This window comes from Trichinella spiralis, assembly GCF_000181795.1.
Source record: "Trichinella spiralis strain ISS 195 chromosome Unknown Scfld1, whole genome shotgun sequence".
In the NCBI taxonomy this organism is placed as follows: Eukaryota; Metazoa; Nematoda; class Enoplea; order Trichinellida; family Trichinellidae; genus Trichinella; species Trichinella spiralis.
This window is the reverse complement of record NW_003526940.1, coordinates 1,361,584-1,382,284: the sequence shown is the minus strand read 5'-3', so window position 1 is coordinate 1,382,284 and position 20,701 is coordinate 1,361,584. Positions and strand designations below refer to the sequence as shown.

At 34.0% G+C, this 20,701-nt stretch overlaps 2 protein-coding genes across 2 annotated transcripts; both read right to left on the bottom strand.

Moving 5' to 3' along the window:
- Positions 1–2,319: 2,319 nt before the first annotated feature.
- Positions 2,320–11,238, bottom strand: Tsp_07442 (conserved hypothetical protein). Its single transcript, XM_003381718.1, has 27 exons — positions 11,101–11,238; positions 10,892–11,029; positions 10,663–10,834; positions 9,958–10,394; positions 9,479–9,658; positions 8,743–8,846; positions 8,481–8,638; positions 7,750–7,859; positions 7,544–7,673; positions 7,251–7,459; positions 7,007–7,171; positions 6,570–6,893; positions 6,156–6,498; positions 5,788–5,860; positions 5,563–5,732; positions 5,161–5,474; positions 4,990–5,095; positions 4,659–4,926; positions 4,153–4,563; positions 3,970–4,093; positions 3,783–3,908; positions 3,328–3,452; positions 2,987–3,237; positions 2,855–2,925; positions 2,696–2,787; positions 2,526–2,635; positions 2,320–2,465 (listed from the first exon to the last, which is right to left on the bottom strand). The coding sequence occupies exons 1-27, from the start codon at positions 11,236–11,238 to the stop codon at positions 2,320–2,322; spliced, it is 4,995 nt and encodes a 1,664-aa protein (XP_003381766.1).
- A 2,392-nt stretch (positions 11,239–13,630) lies between these two features.
- Tsp_07443 (putative immunoglobulin I-set domain protein) lies at positions 13,631–18,296 on the bottom strand. The gene is made up of 6 exons (XM_003381717.1): positions 18,260–18,296; positions 16,427–18,200; positions 15,572–16,201; positions 14,952–15,214; positions 13,881–14,817; positions 13,631–13,820 (listed from the first exon to the last, which is right to left on the bottom strand). Exons 1-6 carry the CDS (start codon positions 18,294–18,296, stop codon positions 13,631–13,633), a joined length of 3,831 nt encoding a protein of 1,276 aa, XP_003381765.1.
- Positions 18,297–20,701: the final 2,405 nt, after the last annotated feature.

Genomic DNA, 20,701 nt, shown 5'->3' with positions numbered 1-20,701 from the left:
ACTGAACAAAGAGATTTTAAGTGAACATGCTTATCTGGGTCATTCATTGTTTTCATAATTCGCACGTAATGACGTTTTACGATGGCAGCAAAGCTTGCCTTGTCAACGAATTTGATAATGAAGAAAGCTATGCAGCGATTATCATGAGGAAAGTCAAAATTCATTACACAAGATTTTCTGAAATTTCACTAGATCAACACACATATGAATTAAATTTCCCCTAAGCTAGCCAAAAGCATTTTCAGTTCAATCTGTGCAGCAGCTACGCTGCACTGAGAAATTTTTTACAAACCCTTGTATATAATGTGAAGTCAGTACATACTGCACCAAATGTTTATTAAACATTTCACGATACCCTACAGGAGCTAGAATTTCAGTATTTGTGACCAGCAGGATGCTATAGAAATGTGCAAGGCATAAATTCAAGCAATAATACTGCTAGTCTGGAATTTTTACAATACATGTAGCACAATGTGGTTTTACAATACAATTTTACAATTGGCGCTGTTCATTGCTTTCTTTCTGCTTTCGAAGTGCTTCACTTTTATTTATAGATACGAGTTTAAAATTAAAAATACTGTTCAAAATAAATGTCAGCCAACAGTTGCTTTCACTCGTCATACAAACTACCTTCTTAGCTAACAATTAAATAAGATTTATGCCTAAGGTTCTTTTTTCTGTTTGACAGATATTGTTCTGATGAAAGCTAGTCGAAAGCTATTCAAATACAAAGGGAAAATCTAAAATTGATAAATTGTCTAAAGCTGCAGTTTTCAGCTAAATCTGGGAGTGGTGACTGCTGAATGTTAGCATCGAAACACTTTTCTGATTTTGCCTGAATGTTTTCTGAAAATATTTCTAGCTTGCATAAAAAATTTAATCTTTCCAATCTTTCTTTCGCTTCTCTTCACAAGAGTTATTGTTTTTCTTCTTATGTATCATTTAAATAAAAAATAAAATCTGGAATTCTGTTTAAAATAGAAATTTGTGATTATACATTTTGTGTAAGCTGCGTTAAACTTGTTTTTCAATATCTAAAGTAAAACCGACTACTGGGTTGACTAAACATTCAAGTTGCAATTGTTGTATTACGATGATAACCAAATGTTGAACATTCCAGATCGAAAAAGATCTGTTGGATTTTGAAAACATTTCACCAAACAAATATGAAAGCAAAGAAAATTATTTTTCATCTCACGTTATCTTCCTCTAGCACTGCATATGTTCCACCAAAATATGATCATTGCTAATTATCATCGTCGGCAGGCATAAAGCATATATTGATCTTTTATTTCCCGGCCTTGACCCTTCTGCAAAGCAGCTAAAGCCTATTCAAATACAAAGGGAGAATCTACAAGTGATAAACTTTTCAGAAGCTGAAATCAGAAAAATAAGTCGATGCTAACATTAAGCAATCACCACTCCTTGCAACTGCAGTTGTAGAAAATTCCGTTCTATTTTTAGATACGGATGTGTCCTGTTTACATCGGTTCGAATGAAGCAAACAAGCGGTTTGCTTCATTTCCATCCATCAGACTTGACAGATGACTGGGAACATGCAACGGCGATGAAATTTTTTAAAATCAATTTCAAATACTAATCACTAAAAGTGGAAAGTGGAAAAGTAATATATTTAAAAGAAAAACAGCTAAAAACAGTGAAAAAATTTAACTGTCAAATTGGTGACGTCACGGATAAAACACTAAAAGAAATCAAAGATTACGTAATGAATTGTTATGTAATTAAAAATTTGGACCAATGAAATAAAAAAAATTGTAGCTAATCAAAGCCGAACAATTTTAATCAATGAAAAATTTAGGCAATAGAACCAATGTTATTACGCCATAACTATGCAATGAGAAGCGATCCAATGAAAATCGATTTTTTACCAACCAATGGAACATTAGCACTGAAAATTTTACCTAGAAAGACTATCCCAAGCAGAACAACCAACCAACTAATCAGTGTGGTAGGCTATTTTTTAAATTTCATCGACGAGGAAAGAAAAAAAAGTCTCCAACTAATTTATTGTTATTTATTTATTTAGAGATTCGTGTCAATACTGAACGCAACTGTCGTTATCAAACTTTCAATAATTATTATTATCAATTATGCTTGCATTTTTTTATTTATAAAAAATAAGAAATGCAAAATATGCAATTGTAAAATAACACACAGAAGGTAAATAGAAAGATGGAAAAAATTATGTACATATATATACATGTATATATATATATATATTGTACAGCGGTAGAGATTGCCAGAATGGTGGGAGCAACTCTTAGGTGGTACATCTCCATATATCCATCAGTCAGTCGGTCAGTGACGTTCAGCACTGGCGTTCGCCGATACATGATTGACGGTCAGAAGTAAATGCATGAAAAATTGAACAAACAGTTCCCTCAGAGAGTCGTCAACAAGCAAACGACTGAAAGCCATACCAAATAGACGAGATAATATTTGAGCTGAGAAAAAAAACAAATATGCACAATACATACAAATACAGACACAAAAAAAATACTAACTTGGAAAAACAATACTAATTTCACCAAAAGATTCTAGCAGGACTTTCAGAGCGTTCAAATTGTCACCTTCTAAAGCTGCATAGATTGTTGGTAAAATACACTCGTATTTGCTGCAATGAATACGCATTAATAAAAAAAAGAACTTTCCCCAATCCAATCAAAATATAAACCTGGGATATTCTTTGGCAAGTTTAAGCGTAAGTGCGACGGCAGATTTCCGAACCTCTTCGTTTACATTAAGCATATAAGTGGACACATTTTCCTGAAACCCAAATAATAAAATGAATAATAATATATACATAATTATATAAAGAACAACAATCCCTCACCAAAGATGATGCAATCTTTTCATGATCAGTTTGAAAACATTCGTCAGCTTCTTCAAAAAGTTGCTTTATACCTTGAAATGAATTATTTTTCAAAACAAGAAATCAAATTAATATTTCAAAAAAAAGTAATACCTTTCGCAGTTATAGTGTTCTCAGAACTGGACACCAAAGAGATGAGAGGCGAAGATTTCTGCGAAATGGGCCTGCTATCGTCCGCCGGCAGAGCAGTGGTAATGGAGTTGACCGGTGTGGACGACGGGGTGGACGGGGAGCTGGTGAAGCTGCCATCGTCGTCAATTTCACGTTCAAAATTGACGACACTTTCCATGAAAGAAATCACCGCCTGTATGCTCACCACTTCCGGGTAACGTTCCGCAATCGTCCTGATGGGAATAAAAAGCGATTTTTTTAATGATTATTTTCTCATGTTCTCTTGTATGAAAAATTTGCATAAATAAAAAATAATTTTTCACCTTATCAACGGTTCTTTCGCTAATAAATACTTGATCGCGCAATAACTTTCGCTGAGAAAACTGTTCAACAACGCAAACATATTGTCCGCATAACCGAGCAAACTGTTATTCCTAAGCACGTGCATCTGAAATATTGAATATCATCGATATGAAATTTCGATTTTATTATATATATATATTTTAAAATTTACTTTAATAAATTTAAAAAAAGACGAAAAAATATCCATCAACGAAGAGACGAAGCATTTGTTGCACGCTTGAGGCATCAACAATTTCAACAACGACATCAGCTCGGCAAACCAGAAAAGATAATTCGTTTGTGTATAAGATCTGCCGTCGATTTCGGTGGTGCCTCGAAGCAGAGCAGCTATCAAAGGCAAATGTCTGAAGGTAAAAAAAAATAAATCTCGTTTGTCTGTTTGTTTGATTGTTTGTTTGTCTGATTACCTAACTACCAACTCTGGATGAAAGGATGCATGTCGACGCAACATCGAGCATACAACTTTCAACTCATCTTTAACATTCCCCTGTCGAGCCAATGCTGCAGACCTCCGAATCAGATGATGCAATACAGTATCCATCTGAAATCAAATCAACAACATCATATAAATAACATCATCATCAACAACAACAACAACTGACGTGATTGTATTGCCAATTGACAAGCTCACTGAGATGATCGGATAGCGGGTAACCACCCCCAGAAATGGGACAAGATCCGGTTCGTTTGAAATATATGTGCATGATCATAAGATCGCACAATTCCCTGATAAAAAATACTAAATTAACATAAAATTTCAACGAAGAACAAAGAAACAAATCAACCTCAATTCATTGTCTTGGGCCCGTTTTATTTCCAGCCAATTGATCACGGGCATCAATTGCCTGTCGTCGTCGCATGCTTCCAGCAGCAGCTTCATGCGCATCTCCAGCAAAGCGCTCTGCATCGAAAGCTCTTCTCTCACGTTTCGCCAATTCTGTTCGCTTTGTAAAACTTCATCCGACCCTCCGAGCCATTCGACGCACTCTCCCGCCGGCGCTTCTCCGAGACTGACCAGTGGAACCAAGTGAATGCTGAACTCGGCCAAGATGTACTTTGCCAAAGACAGCAAGTGATCCGCCTCCAAATGGAAAGGCCTTTCATAAAAACGAACCGGCCTCAAATCTTGACTGCACGGCAGTCGTAAACTTTTATAACTGGCCGCTACGAAATCCAATATTATTGTTGGATTATAACTTAAAAGAACAAAACTCTGATTATTCAAAATTATACACACGTTTGCATAAATGAATAAATAAATATATGTTGTACAGAACTGTATAAAACAAACCTCTCAAAGTAATCGGACAGCATGCAATGGACAATATCGACAACGGTAGAAAGTTTGGTCATATGAAGCAAAGCGAACAGAACAACTTGATTTTGAGAAGGATTTGCACTGGAAACGGCATATTCGATGACATCTGTGATCGTTGTGCTCATCAATTCAGGGTTGAAACGTATCAAAGATCGATCAAACGATGAAACTAATTTTCTCTTCTCAATTGCTGAATCTGTGAACTCGGGCAGTGATGTTCTTCGCCTTATTTCGCTGATTTCTCAAAAAGGAAAATAATACATCGTTAAAATTCAATGAAATCATTTTTCAACAAGCTTTCTACCTTTTCCCAGCAGACGTCTGCAACCTCTGATAACTTCTTCTCCATCAAAGTTGGGAATTTTCCTCAACCTCTCCACTATTGATGACATGCTCATTCGAACTTCTTCCTGAAAATCACAAACATACTGTATTCAATTGAAAAAAACACGCTTGCCTCTGTTATCTTATTTACCTCTGTCTCAAGACACAGAAGAACGATCAAGATCGTTTGGAGAGAATTGTAATTTTTCAATATACCAGCATCGACTTTCCAGGTGGAAAACGTGTCGCATAACCAGTTTGCACATCTAAGCAACAATGCTGGCGAAAAATCTGCCAACAATTCACTGACCGCTTCTTGCAACGGTGATATCCAACCATAATCCAAGTCATCTTTCAATTCCACGAACAACGCTTGCAAACATTCTTCACACGACCAAGTTGTCAGTGCAACATTATCAGCATACGCCACATCCATTGGTTCATCTTCATCTTCATCTTCAATTTCTGCATTTTCCCAATAAAATTGCTGTTGTTGTGATTCTATAAACAAAAAAAATATTATTTTTCAATTATTATTTCCAATAAACAATACCATCTGCAACAGTGTATTTGTGAACGAGCCGCAAATACTGATCACTGGCCACCGAACCATTTTCAACATAAGCGCCAATTATGTACCTCATGGCAAGAAGTTGCTGCACCGTCGAATGTGGAATATTTTGTGAACTTTCCAAAAGATTGTTCAGTTTTCGTAACAATTTTCTACAATTTCAATTTCCATTATTAAAATTGCAAAAAATCTGAGATATCCACTTACGAAACATTGTCAATTGGCAAGCCAAATTGTAATAAGCACGAAATAACGCTGTTGAGATCTGCCTTTTCGAGTACTGCAAAAAATTCGTGTTGTCAAACAAATTTTAAACATTGCTTTCTTTTTCTCGTAACAACAAAACAATGAATATATCACCTGCATCAATGAAAACATGATTACTGCTACGCATTAATGTGCTGAAAAAGTCCACCGTAAATGTAAGCATATTGCGGCCATGTAGTTGAAAAAGTAACTCAAACATTTTGTCGTAAAGAAAATCAGCTAAATTGCACAAAAAATAAAATCAGTAAAATCAATAAAATAAATTTTAAACATTTTGCGCACTTTCAGTATTCGGAATTCCCACCAACAGTAATTGCAAAGCAGAAATGAATTCTTGATGAACGGTGGAAATTTTGTCGCCGATGTACAAGTGAACAAAATTTTCACCTCTTTCTTCAATTTTCTAAATTCAATTTTCATAGGATGAATATGAATGACATTTGAAAAGAAAAACAATATTGACAAAACTTGAAAATAATCCCTTACAACATCTTTTGCGGTTTTGTTGACAGATTGCAAAATATGATTGTAAAATAGTTCAAGCAATCTGGAAAACGTGGCTATTTTGAACAGCTCATTCGCATCCTCGGCAGAAACTGGCACCAGGTGCAAAAAAGTGGCACTTCTTTTGTTAATGAAATTGCACATTGCCTAATATTCAATTCAATTCAAATTATACTCATCAAATTGTACAATAAATCCAAAAACTAATATCTGAATACCATGCAATATCTGGTACTTTGCTGTTCATCCACATGTTGATGCAAATAGGCAATGTATGCGTGAAGCCGTAGCAAGTCAGTTTCGACAAGACATGCCTTTACATAAGAGAAAAAAATAAATAAGACTGCTTCAAAATTGTGAGCATTCGCGATATTTACCGAAAACAACGCATCAGTCACGTTTTCAATAACATCACGATAATAAGGCAACGAAGGTAAAGCTGAGAAAAGCCAAAAATATTCCGGCTCACAGCTAACATCTCGGTCTTCTGTTTTTGGCAAATCTCTTCCTTCTCCTTCTTCTTTCAACAGTTCTTGAAATGCCTGAACGTAAATATTTACATGCATAATCAATTTCTTACAAATTGAAATGTGTTTCACCACTTTTGAAACTGTATATCTCAGAGTTGTACACATGTTTTAAGAATGAAATATACCTGAACGGTGAAACAACGCGTGCGACTGGATTCGTCCTTCAGACGACCAATCAAATAGCTCAACGCTTGTACAGCCATGTGGCGATCGCCCTTGTCATCGTGAATTGTTCTCTTCAATTCATTGGCGAGGCAGATCCGTTTCCGCTTCAATTCAGAGCGCAAACTCTTGAAACAAACAAAATTCAAATGATTATTTTTCCCACAAAAATTGTTGATTAAAATTAAAGTTCAAAAAATCCAAAACCTGACAAGATGGATCCAACGCGCTGCCAGTACTGCTGGCGCTGCTGGCACTAGTGTTGTTGTTACTGGTGTCCAAAAGTTGATTTGCATCAGAAGCCAAATCCAACTTATCTGCATCTTCGCAGTCGTTGAGAAAAAATTCACAACTACAAGCCACTGGTAAATATTTGAAAGGATCGTCATTTCTCCTGACCAAATCCACCAACCAAGCTGAACATATATCTCCCTAAAAATTCACCCAAACAACACAAGTTTAAAATAAACAAATAAATAAATAAATAAGGTTCGTCGCACTTGTCGATTCATGATGTCCATGAGAAAATCCGGTGAACGTGACAGGCACATTCGATTTTTCAAACAATACGCCATCGTAATGCGTTGAAGCAAATCTACAGTACTCTGCGGAGGAGAACGGACAGGACCGCTGAAAAACGAAATTCTTTGGTTCTTCAGAAATTACAACAATACGAATAAGGATAAGAAGCAGCAAAGAAACTCACCACGGATTGTATATGATCATCTGAGCGGCAGAAATACCACAGCTTTCGGTCAGTTCTTTCCCAACAACGGCTTCCAATTCCGCCACAGCTTTTTGATCCCGTTCCAAATTCTACATGGAATAAAATAATTGTTGCTCATTTGTAAAAATAAGAATGAACGAATGAAAATTCATGAACTTGCCAAATTTTCCAAAGTTCGAATCATTTCGGCGTCAACTTCTTTACAAGTCAGTACAGCAGGCGGATAAACAAAATCGCTAAAATGCAAAGCAAAATAAACAACAACACAACAAGCAACTAAAAAGTCCATATATATATATGTATAAGTATATTACTCCGTTATAACCATGTGCATGAAACACTGGGCAATTGGATAGCAATTCCACAAAATTTCGCCCACGCTTTTCGGATTCAACGCTCCAAAGATGATAGTAACTATCCAAGCACGCCAATAAAATACCGCATTTGCAAGTTTCACCATTCTGTTGTAAAAAATGGGCATTATTCAAAACAAAAAAAATTTTTTTGCAAAATTTTCTTCAATTTACTGCTGCTCCAGCTGGTGGGGAATTTGCAACACGCAACATTGCAATACATAATCGATGATCTTGCCGTCGGATATGTGCAGATTGATTTGATCTGAACAGAAAAATTTGATATTATGATAATTTGCCTTTTCTCAGCAAATTTGAAATTTCTAGTTCAAAACAAATTAGCAAACAACATCCCACCGTTGAACGGTGAAGCACAACTGCGATGAACAATCGCCTCGACGATTTCAAACTTTTCCAATCCGCTCAGTGGCAACTGGCCGGCGGCGGTAGAGCTCAAAATTTCATAAAACGTCTCTTCGTCAAGACCACTTTCACATACCGCCTTGTAATTGAAACTGAAATTCAAACATTCCCTTTTTCCCATTTAAATATACGAAATTCATCAAAAAATATGCATGCATGGCAACAAAATATAGCAAATGCGCTCCAAAATGCTCACCTCCGTTCTTGGTCCATAAGCCCGTAATCTTTTGTAGAATAAAATTCAGGTTTGTTCAAGAATAACATGATGTTAATGCTTAAAAAATGGAAAACAAACAATGTCTACAGTAGGTATACATATAAAATTTTTGAAAAAAAAAGCTTTTCAATTATTTTTAATGTTCACTGCAAAAAAATTAATAATAAGAATAACCTTTTCAACACGTCAACTTTACACATTGCAGAATCAGAAGCACAACGATATTTGAGCCACAAAACGGCTTCGTGAAGAGCGGACCGTATCTGCTGGTGAAGAGGAATCCAAATGCTACAGTCTAAACCGAATTAAGCTTAGTTGTGAAAAAATTTGGCACGGAACTGTTTCCAATTGTTCACACACCTTTACGCCAATTTGCCGGAAGATCCTTAGTAAACTGAGGAACATGCAACAAAACCGCCGCGCAGAACAACTCTTGCATCAGATGGCAAACGCGTTCCTAAAATTATAAGAATCTTCTACAATTAATTACACCATGAGAAAAGTAAAACAATCGACAATAAACTCAAAGTAAGTTTACATTAACAGAAGAAAGATTAGCCTGAATAGTAATATTATTATGATAATTCTTCTTTAAAAAAACATAATGCAAATGCCGTCCCACTGCACTCATAAATGAAATTCAAATTATGAATTTACAATATTCAACTCGAAATCATATAAAGTAGAAGAGATTTTTTTGAAATTTAAAACTCACTTTGTGCGCTTGCATTTGTTCGCTTTTCGCTTTCCATTCGTTGAATAAAGTTTTACAAAACAACAGTAGCGGAAATTCACTTTTCAACACACCCCGCTGTATCTCGCGCAGAACATTTTTCAACATTCGAGAATGGTCCTCTTTTGAACTGATAAAATCGAAAATAATCGCAGCTAAATACTAAAAATAAAAAATGAAATCATTTTTTTAAATACAACAACAATTAATTAATTACATAAACCGCTTTCTCAGCATCGTGTTGAAAACAATAATTCATTATTCCAGGGCTCGTTGAGGAACGATTTGCTGCTTGTTCATTTCGAAGCAAAATGCAAATCAGCAACTGCATAGCTTCGCAATTCAGGGAAAAAAGTTCTCTTAAAAATTATATCATTTATTTAATAACAATCAAAATAAGTATATATATACATATGATAATAATAATACTTTAGAGCAATGGCGAAAATTCGGTTTACTACTTTTGATTTGAATCGTATGCGAATCAAATTGTGCAAAACTTCCTTGTCAGTCGGCATTAAAAGCGCTTTACAATTAATGAAAGTTGTCAAAAGCAATACTGCCAGTGGTTTGTTCATCTGAAAAAGAAGTCGCATAATTTTGAAACATGACACTATAACTTGTAACGAAAAGATTCTTCCAACTTTGTTGGTCTGAAGCCATCCGTCTAACTTTTGTGAAGCCATCTGCCGAATTTCTTCATGACCACAGCAAGAAGCCAAAGTAAGCAAAAGATTTCTAGGCACAGAATCCAGACGACGCGACACGAACTCTCGCAATAATTCAGACGTATGCGAACAAAACGAATCTGATATTCGAACAAATCGTGGACAAACTTTATGCTTTGGAAAGAACTCATTCACTGAAGGTCCAGTTTCAACAATTAAACTGTATGTTGCTGAAATTGCAAAGAAAAGCTTTTAAACAACACTATCAAACTTAACTCGTACTTGATTTCCATTGATTACTGTAAAAATGTTTTTGGATCAAAATGTTTTCAAAATGATTCACAACAGTAACTCTTTTAACAAAATTAGTTTAGTGCAACTTTCAAAATTGTTATTGACAGCTCATACTTGAAAATAAAATCCATTTTTGAAAAATGAATTACTTTAAAAATAAACAATATAAATCGTATTTGTGGAAAGCGCATAAACATTACTTACGGGAAAGGCATTTTACCATACCACCGGCTTGAATACACTCAGAAACCAACGTATCTATAGCATCATATGCCGGCAACACAGTGTTAAAGACGGTTATAATGTTTTTAACAAATGTATTGCATTCTTTCCTGTCCACCCACAAACGCTCACCTAACGAATCTTGAATGAATGCCTATGAAAGAAAATGGCTACTTATTTCATTTATCAGTTAGCCAGCACAAAAGTGAACCTTGGCGATGCATTCTGGCCAATCTGTTTTTTCATCCAATGCAATCATTAATGATTCGCAAATTACGCAAAACAAATTTGACCATGCTTGCCAAAGACTCCTTTGTTGAGGAACTTTTACAATCAACGTGCAGAGAGCCTAAACAATAAATATAGTTACTTTTTAACTATATCAAAAAAACATATAACCAGCTATAATATATAAATTACTTCAATCACATTGGCATCGGCATATGCTTCAGGTTGATGTTTAGCAATATAAACGAGCAACAAAGAAGACATAGGATCAGGAAAATTTTCAAACTTTGCACACAGCCCTTTGACAAGGCTTAACAATAATCTAGCCATGTCATCTACTTTCATACCGTTACTGTTTAACAACTTGTCATAAGCGTCCAGAGGTGTAACTATAAAGAAGAATGTGCATGACAGTGAAAATTTTAAAATGTTAAAAGAAAACTTTTCAGTCACTCTCTTCACATGATTCATGCCAAATTTCTGCTTTATTTAAATTTCGAGAAAATTCTGCTAAACTGCTTTTGTCTGATACTGAGGGTGACCGATCTGTCAAACGAGTTTTTGCCGGTACCGCTGGACTGGCTAACGAACATCGGCGCTTTTCTAAACTACTTGTAGTCGGAAGCTGTGCTCTAGGACCTAAAACCAGATTCAAGAAAATTGCGCTAAAACAAGATTTGCATTACCAAGAGCTATGAAGTTCCCTGAAGGCTGATTTGCTAAAAGAAAAAAAAATAAAAAGTATAAAAATAAATAAAGTCATCCTAACAATTCATCAAACCTTTCTGTTTTGAAAAACCTCTCTTATATCTCGAGAGATAGTTTTTCCTTTCCATTTTTTGCATTCATTTAACAATAATGATCGTAGTCACATAATTTTGTTTTAGCAAAACAACTGAAATTAACATCAAAAACACAGAATAATGAAAACAGAATAAACTAAAAAGCTTCCAGATGAAAAAGTAACAAACCGAAATAATGACTGCTGCGAATACAGTATACATGTAATCATGTTTAATTATAAAATGTACAGTACTGTATCATTTTGGTTGATTTACTTTTTTACAATGGTAAAAAGATTTTTCTTTATTTGAAACAGTTTAAACTTTTAATGATTCTTCAAAATAGCATATTATTTTATTTATATTATTTAAGACGTTTATTCAACAAAAATAAACTGAAAATGCAGTACTTGCCTAAATAAAGCAAAAAATAAATGTCGAAAGGAAGAGGGCTAATTATAAAAAATTTCACTTAGGACATTTATTTACTAAATACAAATAATTTACAAATTATGCCGTACTTTAAAAAAATTTCAAGTAATTTCATACTTCATGGACTTCAGTAATCATAAAATGTAGCTTTCAAAAGCAAACCTCTTATAATTTTCTTCAATATTTCAGTTGGCTTTCCTGTTCATGTATTTAAGACAAACTCAATTTTATTTTTGTGAGTATTTTGTTCATCTAAATCTTTTCTGAATTATTTCACTGCATGGCAACCGTTTATGTTAATGTACTCAATGCAGTTTGCAACTGTTTTGGAATATACTTTCATATAGTTTTCAGAAAAGCAGTTTATGAAAGTCAAATACTACCTTAGAATTACTGCAAAAGTGAATAAACTGTGAAGCAATTAAGAAGAAAATTGATTATATCAGCAACTAACTGATTGTACACATGCATGCGTAATGGGTCACAAATAATTAGACATAAAGAAATCACACAATAATCATAATTATTATTACGGGTAAATCATTATAGACCACAAGCCGAGGCGCCACCTATCGACAAGGAAGAAACTCTACGGAACACTGATTGGCTAGAAGCGGATCGGACAAGGAAGGCGGAAGTGAGAGTTGGCAGTGAGTAAACAGGATCAGTTAGTGTGTTGATCTTGATCAGTGTCGGTGTGCTGTGCTTGTTGAGAAATAAACGTTTAACTCTCCCCATTATGACTCGTTTTGATGACGTTAATAAGAAGGAGCAAAAGGGCGCTACACATGTATAATTGGCTATTTGTTTGCTTTCCAGAATTTTCTAAATATTAGTCTATAAAAATTAACAAGTTTATTCTGGCACTTAGAGGAGTTTTTTGAAAAAATAAAAATGTTCGCTTTTAAAGAAGATAACATGAATTCAATTTAAGCAAGCACTGCTAACGCTAAAAATTGCTTGTACATTTTTGAAAGCGCTGTAAAATAATATTCTTGTTTCTTTAATATTTGCTGCCACCATTAACAATAACTAAAAAAGTAATTTAAAAAATTATCGAAAATTGTCATGCCTTGGAAAAAAATTAATGTGCTTAATATTTTATATTATATTAGAGGACAAGATATTGAGAAATGAGAATGAATTAGCAAAATTAATATAACAATGCAATATATCAATAAGTGATGAGTAATATTTGTAAAAATGTTGTTTTGCAATTCTTATGCATATTGAATTTTACAAGTCATCAATGAATTGTTTATATTATAAAAAAAATTTCAAAGAATCATGACAGAACAATAACGATTTGTAGATTTATTAATATGAATCTATGCTTAACAGAAAGCAGATGAGAAATGGCAGTATCTTTTCAAATTATAAATAAAAACCATCGTGGAACCAAACAATGCACTGAGAATATTATATCAAAATGCAACTACACTGTGCAATACCAAAAAGGGTTAGCAATTTTCAAATTTCTAGAGTTTACAGCTACTTTTGCATTTAATTCATTTGTTGTTTAAATTTAATTTCATAATAATTTGTTCCAGGTGTTTTACAGCTTCTTTCAAACTGTTGATTTCAGATTGCAATTTGTGTTCAGCTTCTGTAGAAATCTTTGGAATTTTGTTTTTACAGCTGCAGTTAAAATAATTGTACATTATTGGTGAAGCTGTTATTGATCTTTTTCTGCGAATTCTGAAAAATTTTAAATTGTTGCATATAGCTTTAAACATGACAAAATGTAACTATACGTACGCAAGTAATTCATCAATGTTAGAAGATTTTAAAAATGTTGTGTCCTTGTCTAGTGCATCGTCGACGGTTTCAAACTTAATTGCAGCTCGGCAGTCTTCTTCACAACATTCTTGCCACATGTTCAAATTTATATTTGGTAAGTGTTCGCATCTTGTGTAATGTTCTGGATTTGTGCTTCCGATATTTTTGAATATGTCACGTTGAACTCGATCAATTTCATCTCCACTGTCACACAGAATTCTTGCAAGGGTAGTTTTTTTGATTTCGTATAACTGATCTGGTCTAAAAACACCGGCATTTTCGTACCAAAATCTGTCGCCATCACGAATTCGTCGAAATTGATCTGCAATGATGCAAGCAAATGTCTGACCTACCCTAGCACCAGGTAGCAATTTTTCCAAGACACCTCCAACCCAAAGATCCACGTTTCCCGGATGTCCATACAAAATTTGCAGCTTTCTCCTAATTGACTGATCCGGTATAACGTCGCTTAAACCATCAAATGTATCTGGTGAACTCAAATTGCAAAATTTACGGTATTCCAAATAACCTGGTAAAGCGTGATCACGACCACGTTGAATGTTCAGAGCTGCCAAATCCAAAGCAACGTCATGCGCTTTGTTAAATAACTGTTCTGTCAATATATTGTTCAAATATTGACCTGTTGTTGGCAACTTGGCAGGAGTTGAAAACATCCCTCTCAAAATAGGATCAATTCCGCCTTCATTTAGAAGTCTTTCAGGTGCAAAAAATGCTTCTTCTAGTGGTAAATGTCCTGCTGAATGCGGCCTAAAATTCTCGTCAAGACGAATTAAAATCGGCTGTATCAATGTATGCCCAAATCTAAATGCTGCCGTGGCGAAAGCGTTAGATATTGTCGAATCTACAGCTTGATTGTATCCTCCGTATGTTCCTAACATGTTCATCCCTTGAGGTCCTGAAAGAAATACTTTTTTAGTACTTTATAATTCGCAAAAAAATGTAATTTTAAAAAATAGCGTAAAAGAAACGAAATATTTAAATAAAGCAAGCAGTACTGAATGAACTCAAAGCTACAGTAATAATGAATACCTAAAATTTTTGGTAGCCAACTGTGATAAGTAATGTGTTGCATTTGCGCGCCTATTATTTTTCTTGCCTCTTGATAAATTTTTTCTCCATCCCAGTGAGAATTTATGCGAAGCAATTTAGCTGCAATACGGTTATGCTCCCGCATCCACAACGTATGCATTGCCAAAAGTCCAACCTGTTCATTAGCGCGGTAATCACCAGCCATCAAACAGCGCATCGAATGTGGGACGGTCGAATTTCGTCTACAGTCCATTGGTAAGTTTCTGGAGAACAAAAGAATAAGAGAACTATATACTTTTTGTTTGATTAATTCTGAAATAGAGGTATTAGCAAAATATTAATATTTTTCATAATATTCTAATAAAAATATTATTATGCTATTTAGTAATAAAAATTTGCAATTATCTACATGAATAACTTATTAGCAAGTTATAAAACAAACATATTTCAGTTATCTCTTTTTTGAATTTGCTGCATGTTTATTTTATTATTTTATACATTAAAAAACTTTTTAATTTTGAACAGAATACAATGATTGAAATAGCGTTCATGATTCCGCTTAAAATGCCGCATAATTTATGATAAATTTAATATAAGTTACAGAAAACAAGCAGCTTTACCTATTAAATGGAAGATATGGCTTTTGTTTATGACTTGTAATGTCAAATTTTAGTTGTCCATGATCTGAAAACAAGTCACGCAAATTTAGCGCATCTGCTTCCTCACTTCCGTAAACATTGGAAGCATCAATGTAAGCAGTGAGCACATTCAACTGCTCTCGATGCTGCAACGTATCAAAAAGTACAGAGGTATCCCCAGATCCACAAACAGCACTAGATCTTTCAAATTCCATGCAGACACCATATTTGATACGTCGATCATTTGGAGGTATTTCAATGTTGAAACAAGGAGGTCTATTCTGACAAGTACGTTTACAATCAACACCAGTTTGAAATTGTAAAATGCTTGGTGCGTTGACTGTCAACGTCAAATCATGATCTAAAAACTGCCCCCATTGCATAAGCATGTGACTGTATTCTGTATCGTTGGTCACTTGCTTCGTAGAAATGAGCATTTGAGACACTGTTCGGACATTGGGCTTTGGATAGCCATAATAAAGTTTCCCTTTACGCCATCCAACAGGTTGATCGAAACCATTTTCATATATTGGTGGCAGCAGTCGTTTAAAGGATGTTAAACTAGCTCCTCTTAAGGGATGTTCAAAATTATTGCATGAACCATCGTATGATCTGTACTTTCTATGAAAGCACATATCGTTGCATTTAGGCATTTCTCTGTGTACATTGCAGCCTGTCAACTCTGATATTAAAGCCACATGGCCTTTAGATAGAACGTGTGGATATTCAAAAGGTGTGCTCAGATTAAAATGCAATCCTTGAACAACGTGGGATTGGATCAAACTAAACTATCAGGCATTAAAATATAATTAAATTATATTAAAAATAAACTGTTACCTGATTGTTTGTTCATAAATTTCTCTAGCTCTAGCATGTTCCAACGCTGCTGGGCCTGGATACCGAAGCAAAGCCATCAATTCAGCTGGGCTTTTGGGATGATCATCATACAGTTTTTGTCTTGTCCAGTTGATTGCTTTATCGACATTTGCAGTAGCTTGTTGGACTGTGCTTCGAATGAATTCAGAGTCAACATTCAAAATAGCAGGTGCTTTTTGGTCAGTAGATAAATTTGATGCGATAACTTCTAGCTGGGCGTCAGCGGAAATGGCCCCGACAGCGTTGCTAGCTTGACAAGTGTAAAATCCTTCGTCACTTTTGGTGACGTTGAAAACGTACAAAGTCCCTTGAGATGACATTTCATAATGGCCTTTTACTGTTCGAATTGGGTTTCCATTGAAAAGCCAAGTAATTGTCGGTTCAGGATTTGCGACCACGCGGCAGGGAAACGATGCTGTGTTGCCAGCAGTGAGAATCAGGGTTGAAGGAGCATTTTGCATTCTCGGCGGAAAACTCTGCTTCACTTTCACAGCAACGCTCCATTCAATGCTACCCAAAGCATTGGTAGCGTAACAAGTGTACTGCCCTTCGTCGTCTGCTGAAATAGAGTTGATTTTCAAAACTGTTCCAGCGTTACTGATGACAATCCTTCTGTTTGTTGGTATGGATCGTCCATTTTTGGTCCAAACTATAGCTGGTTGAGGATAGCCGACAGGATCGCATTCTAATTTTACTTCTGCACCTTCCAAAGCAATAGTATTTTGAGGACGTAGACGAAATTCTGGTCGAGATTTTACTTGTAAAAATGCTGTCGCAGTGGATTGGCTGATAGCATTTTCTGCCACGCATGTGTAAACGCCGTTGTCTTCACGTTGGACATTCGTTATAACAACTTTCTGATCATGCTGATAAAATTTTATTCGATTCGAAGATATCAACTTGTTTCCATTGCAAAACCAATGAATTCTTGGATTTGGATAACCACTAACCAAGCAGGTAAAAGAAACAGTCTCATCTAAATCCGCATCCACATTTTCAGGAGGTCGAACTATTTTAACAGGACTGCGACGTCGATGGCGCCTGGGAATTCTTCTCACCCTTGCATTTGCCAAATCAGCTTGTTTTGATCCTAAATGAACTTTGTGTTGTTGATGTTGCTTTGTTTTGTTTATTTTTCTTCTACTGCATTCAGGAAAAATATTTTCAACGTCTCCAGTTTCACCTTTGCAATAGTTTGCATAATTTATCAATTCTTCCAAACACCTTGAATTATCAGCTTCACTGTATTTGTAAAAGCAATCTTCAGTTTGAATACCCAATTCTGTATTATTTTGAAGAAGACTAACGATGGCAACAACAGTGGAACAGTTACAACGTATGTGATGTTCGTCTGTTTGGAGCAATTTTAAATTGTTCAATTTTTCAATAGCTGTGAGAAGTGAAGAAAAATTCAAATGTTCATTATTGCTCACATCTAATTCAATTAAGTTAATCAACGGTTCCAGAGCAGCTTCTTCAATCAGCAATAAAGCGTTATCGTTCAATGAAAGATGCCGAAGTTGAGATAAACCAACAAATGTATCATTATTTAAAAACTGCAATTCATTGTAACTCAAATTCAAAATTTTTAAATTAGCCAGCGAAGTGAAACTATAACTTTCAATAAATTTCAATAAATTATGTGCCATATCAAGTGAAATCAAGTCGTTAAAGTTCATTAAATCCATTTTGTTTATTGATTGTATACGATTGAATGACAAATCAAAATGTGGTGCTGATGAAAAAATAACTGATGGCATGTGCTTCATTTTTAGGGCAATACATTCAACGTACTTTTCATTGCAGTGGCATCCTGATGGACAATTTCCATTTTCAATTTCAGCTGACAAAATACATTTTACAATTGAAAATACAAAAATAACAAAACGCCAGAAATTTAACGCAGCCATGAAGCATCAAGAGAATTTACTAGTAACTTGGAAAATTCATTTTGGCAATTTTAATCCACTCAACATTCGCAAAGGAAAGTAATAAAAAGAAAGGAACAGCCATCCGCAGGAATGCACTGAAGATGAATATGCCTGTCAACTGTTCATTACTTATCTTCTGTTATGTGTTGACAGCATAGCACCAAGTACTCACAGCTGCAGATGAGAAATGAGAACAAAAATTTCCATTAATAACATCTTTTTGAAGCTTTAGGTACCAACATAAAAAGAAAACTGAAACAGTTGTGTACGAATTGAAACTTCAATTCTAGGAAGTTTTCATCGGAAATTTTTATTTTAAATTTCTCATTTTTTGCTTCTGTATTTTAAATTAATTAAAAATGAGTTGATGTCGAACCTGATTTTTGTTTTTCTGAATTTTTTTATGCGAAGATCATATTTTTATTATTTGAAAAATTAATAACTGGAAAGGTAGAAATCTTGGCCTCTCATGAAGTTGCAATTTTAATTTTTTTTAAATAAAAAAATGTATTAAAATCTAGATGCTGCTAAATCTATAACAAATGTTTATCTGAAAGTGAATTTACGAAGATTTTACTTCATTCATAATTTAGTGATCATTTAGCATAATTAAAATTTAGGAAAAATCATGCTTTTCATTTTCCACTCTATATATAGCAATGTACATTCTCCATTTATTTATGTAAATCTTTTCATCCTTGATGTGATTAAAAATTAAAAATTGTACTGCAATTTTAAAATTTTTTAATTGTAGATTTTCAATGACACATTATGAAAGGAAGTTTGGTATTACGCACTTTGAATATTAGAATTAATTTTAAATAACACTTTAAAATTTATTATGTTAATAGTTAAGAGTTAAAAAAAGAGTTTTTTTATTTGCTACTATTTGAAAAATTCTTTTATACCCTTTTTCCTGAGTTTCTGAAAAAGTCATGCATTATCAGTTGTTGCAATTGCCAGGATAACGTAAAAGTAAGCAGAAAGAGAGCATATTTTCTCACATGAATTATGATCAAACTATATAGTTATGCTATAATCTTTTTGTTTTTTCTTTCTTGAATTCTTTTCATTGCTTATTTCATCAAGGTACTTTTTTATTACATTTAAAGAAACACAGGGATGAAATACGTAATCATTAGTTAATCTGTCGTAGTAGCCTAAGAAATGTCAATCTTTTGCAGCTTGATATGACAAACCCATATTTAATTAAACTAAAAATTTTACTTTATTTAAACTTAAAATTATAAGATTATTAAAACTGAAAAATTAAATAGAATTTAAAAATTAAATTTAAAAGCATTTGTTCACCAAAAGTAATGCTTATATTTAAAGTTACGACAAACTGAGAATTTACTTTTTAAAGCATTTTCATAGAAAAATAAGATACATTTGTAAATGTCTTTGCATTTGCCAATTAGCATCGATTTTTACCTTTTGTAAATAAAAGCTTTTACTTGTTTTTGTTTGTTTCTTGTTTGTAGTCACCAGTTTTGTTTCATAAATAACTTTGTTAGCTGAACAAGTTCATGCTTAAAATGAGCAAAGCATAAAAAAGAGCAATATATACGAAACTCAATGCATTTGATGTTACATGTAATATTTCGTAATTCAGATAGAAACTCACACATTGCGATCATTACTTAATTTCTTTACATTTTTATAGTGTTTACTACTAGTTTGCTTTCTCATGGATTACTTTAGCAAATTGGATTTGATACCTGTAATATTTTATTACAACAGAGGGGACAACACTCATAATCAACGCTTAAAATTGTTTATTTGGAGTGCACACAACGCATACTATAAGCAAATAAGATCCACACACACACACACACACACACACACACACACACACACACACACACACACACACACAACTACTGATGAAATCTTCACCGTATTCAAAGTGAATGCATACATGATTTTCCAATATACCACAATACTATTAAAATTTCGAAAATATTAAGTTTACAGCAGAAAATTTATCATAAAGACTATCATTGCTAAATATAAATGTTGATTTCTGCGGAATCCATGAAGTACAAATGAAAGCATATATTATGAATTACAAATTGCAATTTATGAATAACTGATATACATTTAAATTATGGAAATTTTATTCCAACAAATTAAATTTTAGCAATGATTTTACATAATTTAAATAAAATTGCTAGATTTCCTTGGTGGACAACAGGGGTCGTTCATAAGGAAATAAGAAAATATTTTGCCTATTTCCCCTAGTTAATCTACTGCAGTACATATTATTTTAAATAAACGGTTTCCAAATGTCTAGCAATATTTT

What these genes read in the sequence shown, in the direction of transcription:
- Tsp_07442 (XM_003381718.1), bottom strand. Translation starts at nt 11,238, where the DNA reads ATGGCTAGATTATTGTTAAGCCTTGTCAAAGGGCTGTGTGCAAAGTTT. An exon ending in CGTTGGATCCATCTTGTCAG is followed by an intron (nt 7,172 to 7,250) that starts GTTTTGGATTTT and finishes GTTTGTTTCAAG; the next exon opens with AGTTTGCGCTCTGAATTGAA. An exon ending in TCAATTGGCAATACAATCAC is followed by an intron (nt 3,909 to 3,969) that starts GTCAGTTGTTGT and finishes ATTTGATTTCAG; the next exon opens with ATGGATACTGTATTGCATCA.
- Tsp_07443 (XM_003381717.1), bottom strand. Translation starts at nt 18,296, where the DNA reads ATGGAAATTGTCCATCAGGATGCCACTGCAATGAAAA. An exon ending in GGATGCCACTGCAATGAAAA is followed by an intron (nt 18,201 to 18,259) that starts GTACGTTGAATG and finishes TTTTTTCATCAG; the next exon opens with CACCACATTTTGATTTGTCA. An exon ending in AACATTGATGAATTACTTGC is followed by an intron (nt 13,821 to 13,880) that starts GTACGTATAGTT and finishes AAAATTTTTCAG; the next exon opens with AATTCGCAGAAAAAGATCAA.